At 37.2% G+C, this 7,732-nt stretch overlaps 2 protein-coding genes across 2 annotated transcripts; both read left to right on the plus strand.

Moving 5' to 3' along the window:
* Positions 1-2,180: 2,180 nt before the first annotated feature.
* Positions 2,181-3,583, plus strand: LOC129589513 (uncharacterized). The gene is made up of 2 exons (XM_055484302.1): positions 2,181-2,397; positions 3,065-3,583. Exons 1-2 carry the CDS (start codon positions 2,331-2,333, stop codon positions 3,289-3,291), a joined length of 294 nt encoding a protein of 97 aa, XP_055340277.1. The 5' UTR covers positions 2,181-2,330; the 3' UTR covers positions 3,292-3,583.
* A 417-nt stretch (positions 3,584-4,000) lies between these two features.
* On the plus strand, positions 4,001-6,243 carry LOC129589512 (BET1-like protein). The gene is made up of 3 exons (XM_055484301.1): positions 4,001-4,252; positions 4,357-4,413; positions 5,685-6,243. The coding sequence occupies exons 1-3, from the start codon at positions 4,175-4,177 to the stop codon at positions 5,910-5,912; spliced, it is 363 nt and encodes a 120-aa protein (XP_055340276.1). The 5' UTR covers positions 4,001-4,174; the 3' UTR covers positions 5,913-6,243.
* The last annotated feature ends 1,489 nt before the right edge of the window (positions 6,244-7,732 follow it).

Genomic DNA, 7,732 nt, shown 5'->3' on the forward strand with positions numbered 1-7,732 from the left:
GTTAGCATATGCAGTGCGGGCTGCGGGACAACTTCCGGGCGGGCAGGGCATGCAGTTCGAGGCTTCGAAAGCGATTGTCGCGCATAATATTGTTATGTTGCCGGCGTTTTCGGCTAGCACGTTTGCTTGGACAAAACACACGTATAAAAATTCGATCAAATAATTTTCATATATTGCTGATATGTACGTCAACTAATTATGTATACAATTTTGGTAATTTTTTATATTTTTTAAAATTTTTATATTGTTTCAATTTTCTGATTTTTTTATTTTTTTGTACCAGATTTTAATTTATTTACATTTTTTTAATGTGTTGCTTAGTTTTCTCTTTATTAATTTATTACTGTGGAAAGTTTTTTATATACTGCAGTTCATCACGGAAATCGCGTTGACCTTTCAGTCGAAAGGCATATTTTATAAACGATGAGGTGCATGTACAAACATGTATATACTGTAATATATAATATTTATAATCATCTGTACACGCCGATGATATAAATTGCATGCACATGTTACATGTTTACTATGTATGCATATGCAGTATATACTTGTACATATTATACACATTTATTTCGTGTATATATAAATAATTCCATGTAAATATAAATTATTTCATGTATATATAAGTTATATAGTTATTAATAAATTTCATGTACATAATATAATTTCATGTAGATATGTACAATACAGAGTGTACATGTACATATCAGTACACAGATATCATGCACATATCTCTCAGTTTTAAAATTTCATATATTCATGTGTGGTATCTCCCATTAATTCTCTGCATAATGGCCTCAATGATCGCCATACCGATTGCTTCCCATTTTCCAACTGTAAAAGCATAACGCGTTATGGAAGTATGGATAATTTATGAGCCATTTACCGTCTGCGAGCAATTTTATTCTCCCGTTAATGGACCAGCGCGCATTCCTCCTAGCACACTTTACAATAATATCAGTCAAATATGAAAATATAGGCTGCAAGTGGCGTGATAACATTTATACAGTGCGATGTATCGAGTTAATACCGGGCGTTTATGCAGCGTAATGCCAACCTGCTAATTATCTGTAAAGTGTATATGAAGGCGATATGTTCCGTACCTGGCTGGACAATGGTCCATACCAGCGCCGGTGGCCTCAGTTTACAAGGTAGACAGGGGCAGGGAAAAATGCTCGAGCCGGCGATTATGGATGATTGGTATGTAATTGTGCTCTGGCAGGACGGAGTAATAACTGCACCGTCTGGGAACGCTGCCGTTAAATGCTGCACGGGGGAATGCTGGCTGCCGGCGTGTTAAATTGGGGCGGAAGCAATTTATATTAATAACTTAATGCAAGTGTTTCGTAGCATTTTTGTACGCCTACAAATAATACTCATACATTTGTGTGTACACAACAAGCATTCATGTGTATTTTGGTGTATACAACCAGCATTTATGTGTATTTTTGTGTATATGTACAATAAACATTTATGTGTATTTAATTATGTGTATACAAGCATCCATAAATATATTAAAATTAGTTAAACATTAATCTTAATATTGGAAATAAATACGGACGTTTATTAACCTAATCAGCTTTAACGTTGGTATTCAAATTTTATGGTTATTGAAATTAACCTTTATAGTCAGTACTCAATATAGAAAAAATGTATCGCTGTTTTCGCTGCGATATTATGTACTTTTTTTAATTTTTCGTTCAACTGATGTGCAATTTTCATTTTTTTTATAGAAAATTTGCTTTTTTATTGAAAAAAATTTGAACTTTAGTTATAAAAAACATAAAATTTAACATGGTATTTATTATTTAACATTATTTTAATATAATTGCGTGTAGTGCTACTTCTGTGCAGATTTTTTTATATAGTTTACACGGCAAAGCGCATATATAAATATGCGTGACTGTTTTGTTTAATTTACGTTACATTTCTGTACATGTTGCATTTCTTGCATGGAAATTACCTGTTTTCTGGTCGGGATAAAGTCCACCTGCCGTGCAGTGCGTTGTACGGTAACTACAGCTACTGAAATCGGCTGACCACTCATTTTTCCGATCGTAATCGCATTATGAAGTTCATTCGCTGAAACAATACGACGGGAATATTCCGCGCAGTCTATTCAGATTACCGCGTGCTCATTTGCGCCGGGATGGCATTGATTGCGGAAAGGTTTCCTTGACCAAACTGACAATAAGTATATAAAGAATCGCTCGGTGGCAACTTTCAGTTGACTTATTGTAATTATTTTCTGCTTGAAGATTTCCTGTTACACAGCTAGCTACGTTGCGTTTTCTTTGCACACGTATAATTTCTTAAGGACCAGTGTGAAAATGCATTTTTACCGACATATAAGAATGGTGCTAGTCCTGGCTATTGGATTTTTATTCGTTTTTGCCGGTAAGTCATTGATTATTAACAGCTTTCCTACAGTAAACATTACGAGCAAAAATCCTTTCCGGTTCGCGTATAACAATAATTACTGGCAGTTTATTGTCCACTTCCTGTGTAAGCCTGTTGCGCAATTCCTATTTATTTTATTGTAATTTGAGTGTAATGCAGTCTAATAACGTAATTTAACGGAATTAATGTTCTTTAATTTATTATCATTCAATTGTTGTCCATACAGTGATACAGATTCCGGTGCAATCTTATAATTATTGTCCACTTCCGGTGTAACCTTGTAATGTAATTATTAGTTAATTTATTGTAATTAAATTCGATAACGTAACTTATTGAAATTATCGTTCAGTTTATTACTGTCTAATTACTAATAACATAAATTGCGGTGTACGTATATGTAATCTTATAAAAACAATGTCCACTTCCGGTGTAACGTTGTAATATAATTATTATTTAATTTATTGAGATTTCGTTTAAAAATGTAGTTTATTATTGTTCAATTTATTAGTGTTCAATTATCGTTAATATAAATTGCAGTGTATCTGTAATCTTATATAATTAATGTCCACATCTGGTGTAACCTTGTAGTGTAGTGCAATATAGGCACACGCAGTAATACATGTACTTTAGGGGGAAATTCTTGCTTACACTACGCTTTTTTCAGTGGCGTCACCGGTGGAGCTCCCGTCTCTCCGTGATAAACGCGGCGTCATTTCCGGCGCGGCGAAGGGCGCCATCGGCGGAGCCATCGCCGGCGCGGTGCTGCCGGGCGTCAGTGCCAAACAAGGGGCCGCCGCAGGGGCGGCGGTGGGCGCGGGAGCCGGTCTGATGAAAGGTCACGGCCATAAGCACGACCACCACCACTCCGGATCCAGCCATTCCATTCTCTGATCCCGAACAATTCCCCAACCCAAACTTTTATCCTTCAATTCAGTATTAATTTTTTTTTAATCGAGCCAATGAGTTGTACATGCATTTTACCCATCCGGCAATTATGCCGCAATTTTTGCTGTTGTGAGAAAAAAATGGAAGACGGCAAAATTAATTTTATATGCCTGTCGTTAAGAACGGTGCTTTAAATTTTAATTAATGCACGGGAACCACTGAATTTATTTAATGTGAATATGTAAATACGCTCAATAAATTTGTTGCAGTTTTTTCGCAATAAAAACACGGGAAAATGCTTCCTGCTTGCGCGCACAATTTCTTCACAAAATTATAAAAATCAGTATGAATAAAAAAATTAAAAAGAACAGAAATAAAATATTTTTTCCATGAAAATCAGTCTGCTGAAAGAGCCACCCCCCTAGCCTGCACTTGCTTGCACAACAACGACTGAACGAAACAGTTTCTTTTTCAAGTATTTTCTTATCCAAATATAATTTTTTCTGCATTTTTATGCCTGCTTAAGCTGATCAATAACCCGTAAATTGTCGTAAATTGATCAATAACCATGAAAAACAGGATAAAACCGAAATTGGGTGGTTGCACGTGCGTCTGCCGTGTTAAATGGCAGCATTCTGTAGCGACAGTTACGTGGATAGCTCACTGTTTACTCGTCGATGCGTCGCTTGATTTCTGTAGCATGTTTAAACATGAATATTTTGGTTGATTTTTCGACTGTTCCAAACATTTCCTTTTTTCCCAATCTCCAGTGATTATTCGTCCGTCAAACGCTTGAATCTGGTAGATTAAGGTACTACTTAATCCCAGTTATCCGTAGCTGTCCTCGGATTCATCGTTGTCCGCGGGAGTGTTGATCGGGGGACGTCGGATGGCGGAGGACTATCTGTCGCGCGATAACCAGATGCGCTCGGATGCGTTGTCGTCGCGTGTCTCGCTGCTGAAATCGGTTGGGCTCTTCCTTTCCCTCCTGCATTCTGTTCTCCCCACATTGATCTACTAGTCTCCATCATTTTTAGCTGGGTTTTGTTATGGTCCGTATTTTCTTTGCAGTTGGCCATCGATATCGAAGGGGAGACCAAGGATCAGAATGTGTTTCTCGATGAAACGGTGCGTTCGCAGTTTAACAGTCTTATAATTTTTCTTTGGGGATCTTTTAATTTTCCCATCGTACTCATACATGAACAATTTCCTTCCAAGTAATCTGTATTTTAGTGGAAATTATTTACCTGTCTAACGCAATTTTTGTTTAACGAAAACCTCGTACCTGGAGGTTTTAAATTAAGGAAATGCAGGGACTTCCGGCGTTTGACGCATTTGCAACCGCCCAGTGTGACAGCGTACCAGCGAATTTTATCTTGAATATTTTTGAAAATTTCCCATGGTCTTCCTTTTAGTTTTTCTTCATACAAACCGACTTCCTCTGCATTCGTTGTGTTTATAAATGGGAATAAATTTCAAGAAATCGTTGTAACTTGTAAAAGCGCCGTTTGGTAGCTGACTGATGCAGAAACAACCGATCTTACAAATTACAAATTTTCTGATGGATAAACAAATACGCCGTGAACTGATCGCGAACGTCCAATGGTTTTCTTTTTAACACGTACTTGATTGAAATTTCCCCATCGTAAAAATCTTATCTAGCTTTCAGATGCTTCTATTACAAATGCTAATGATTTATTTTTAAAAATCAATGCTGTCCAGGTTAATAATAATTTATTTAAACACTGTCGTTTTGAGTTTTTGTGACCGCTTTATGACTTTCTATGAGTATTTATTGTCCGGGTTTTTTTAAGAATATTCGCAAACCAGTGGTGACCATCTGTAGAATCATTACATCCAATAATTGATCCATCAGTTAATAATGCTCATAAATCCATTAATAACTTTCATAAATAATTTTCCTAAATCCATAAATAGCTTTCGTGAATAATTTTCCGTAAAAAATTTTCATATTTTGATCCATATGAAATCTCCATAAATTCATAAAATTTTTTCTTAAATCCGTAAATAATTTTCAAGTAAATTTCTCTAAATTTTCATGAATTTGGAAATTGTGCAGAGCAGGCAATTCTCTGTGTGTCCGAAGGAAATTATTCAGTTGGCTGACATATTATTTAATGCTTATTAATGCCATAAATTATTTAATAATAATTTAAATATATTTATCTAAATGTATTATGTATTTTATTATTATTATTATCACTTAACAGTAGCCAACTCCTTTCAATGGAGATATCTTACCAGGCTATTGGAAAATTTGTTTGGTTAGTTTAGAAAATTTGATACTTTTTTTGGTTTGATTTTATGAGATAAAAATTACAGTATTGAATAAATGCTGTAATTTATTCGAAAATTTACTGGTAGAATTTACGTTGCAGGAGAAGGAGATGGTAGCCGCCGGCAACTACCTGCAGCGCGGCCGGAAGCGCGTCGGGCAGATCCTGGCGGCGGGGAAGCGGGACCGCAGGACGCTGCTGTACGTGGCGGTGGGCGTGGCGCTCTTCCTCTACACCACCTACGCCCTGCTGCGCCGTGTCGCGGCCCACGCCGGCGCCCCCACCGACCCCGTGACGACGCCGCCGCTCTTCTCCACCGGCCGACACTGACCTCCGGACCGGTTGCTTTTTCTACACTGAATTTCATGAGCATTACCGAATAAAGCGATGTGTACTACTTTGTATAATTTATATAATAAGCATTTGTATTTTATTTTTTTCACTCATATTGTGTATTAACTTCGGGTAATTTGTCGCTGTACTGTGTTTATATTTTTAAACCTAAATTCTAACAATTATTTTTTGACCGCGGAATATGGTACTTTCCTGTCGATTAAGAGATCTGCTGTTTGTGTTAAACTCCTGGTGAACTGCCGATGTTCTGTACACGAAGATTACTGTGAATTTTAATCCGAAAAAAAAATAAGGAACGAGGCTGGAATTTTTCTGTGCTGATTTTTCTGTGCTGCTGTGCTGTTAACAAATTTTCCATATAATAATTAAATTCGCTATAGGACTTCTCAAATTCAAAGAGCGTGTCCAGAAGTGATAATAAAATTGCTTTAAATCTTGGAAATATTACCGGCTTTCTACCTTGCCACAAATGCTTAGGAAGCCAAACTATTAGTCTAATTCTTAAGCCAAAAATATATTTCTAAGAGTTGTTAGCAGGTTGTAGCGTACTACACTATAAATTATTGTATAACACTATAAATTATTGGTCAACAAGAAACTATAAATAATAGTACCCTTTTTAACTCTAACTAGTACGTACCGATACTAATAAATATATATTTAGTATCGGTACGTACTAGTTAGAGTTAAAAAGGGTACTGCTTAAGGTTAAAAGGTTGCTTAAGGTTAAAAGTTAAATTCAGGAAGGGTTCTGCATTACATCGACTATATATATAGTCGATGTAATGCAGAACCTTTTCTGAATTCAAGCCGCAGCTCCACTCATTAGACGCACAATAATGAGTACTAGTACGTTCAGTACCACACATTAGACGGACAATCTTGGATTCAACACAGCGTACACTACAGTTTTAGTAGCTACTTTGTATCTTTCTCTGGAATATGTACAAGCTTGTCCGGATGATGAGCAGGAATGAATACAGCGTCGAAAAATATAACTTCGTGGGTTGCGCTAAACTGTACATTCCGCGGCGCGCCACGCCACAATGTTTACGCACTGCACACATTTAGCACGGCTCGAGAACGCCAAATATTGATGTTAAAATAAAGGTCACTTCCATGCGCCCCAAAATTTCCGGTCTATCTGTATTTCGGCTATACCGTTTACACAGAATCCGTATTCAACCATACTGTAAGCGCAATCGTGAGTAACCTATGGAAACACTTCCCGCCCGTAGAATTTCCGGTATCAGGTTACCGGCGCCTGGCTGTGCTAATAGTCAGTCTGCTACGTTAACCATTTGGCATAATAATATTAGGTATATCGTAGCTGCTTTACAATTGTTAGCTGTCGGCTTAGAAAAAAAAATGTCTACAATTCTCTGGATTGGCTACAACCGGAAATCATGCCTGCCTTAGCTCGGCCTCCATGCAGTTTTTCTGTTCACAGAAAAAAAGAACAACTCCCGATCCACAGCTGAACATTTACGATGAAAGCGTCGTCCAAATTCCGATTACTGTATTTTCTCTCGGATTCCATGTCAGTTTGTCCAAAACTTACAGAGGAGAAAATGAACTTACAGAGGAGAAATCTGTCGAAAACCGACCGTAATCCAGGGACTGGAAAAGCACTACCGCTCCAGTAATTTCCTTGAGGCACTCCTGACTTTGACGAACTCGATTAACTTTAAACGAACGATACACATCTTCTTTAATTCTTCCTGTACCAGTAACTGGACCGTAAGCAGCAATTTAATCCCCCAAATGGCATTTGTGGTAACTGGTTCCTATCGTAT

Source organism: Paramacrobiotus metropolitanus, unplaced genomic scaffold, assembly GCF_019649055.1.
Source record: "Paramacrobiotus metropolitanus isolate TYO unplaced genomic scaffold, Prichtersi_v1.0 Parri_scaffold0000035, whole genome shotgun sequence".
Taxonomy (NCBI): Eukaryota; Metazoa; Tardigrada; class Eutardigrada; order Parachela; family Macrobiotidae; genus Paramacrobiotus; species Paramacrobiotus metropolitanus.

What these genes read in the sequence shown, in the direction of transcription:
- LOC129589513 (XM_055484302.1), top strand. Translation starts at nt 2,331, where the DNA reads ATGCATTTTTACCGACATATAAGAATGGTGCTAGTCCTGGCTATTGGA. An exon ending in ATTTTTATTCGTTTTTGCCG is followed by an intron (nt 2,398 to 3,064) that starts GTAAGTCATTGA and finishes CGCTTTTTTCAG; the next exon opens with TGGCGTCACCGGTGGAGCTC.
- LOC129589512 (XM_055484301.1), top strand. Translation starts at nt 4,175, where the DNA reads ATGGCGGAGGACTATCTGTCGCGCGATAACCAGATGCGCTCGGATGCG. An exon ending in GTGTCTCGCTGCTGAAATCG is followed by an intron (nt 4,253 to 4,356) that starts GTTGGGCTCTTC and finishes TTTTCTTTGCAG; the next exon opens with TTGGCCATCGATATCGAAGG. An exon ending in ATGTGTTTCTCGATGAAACG is followed by an intron (nt 4,414 to 5,684) that starts GTGCGTTCGCAG and finishes TTTACGTTGCAG; the next exon opens with GAGAAGGAGATGGTAGCCGC.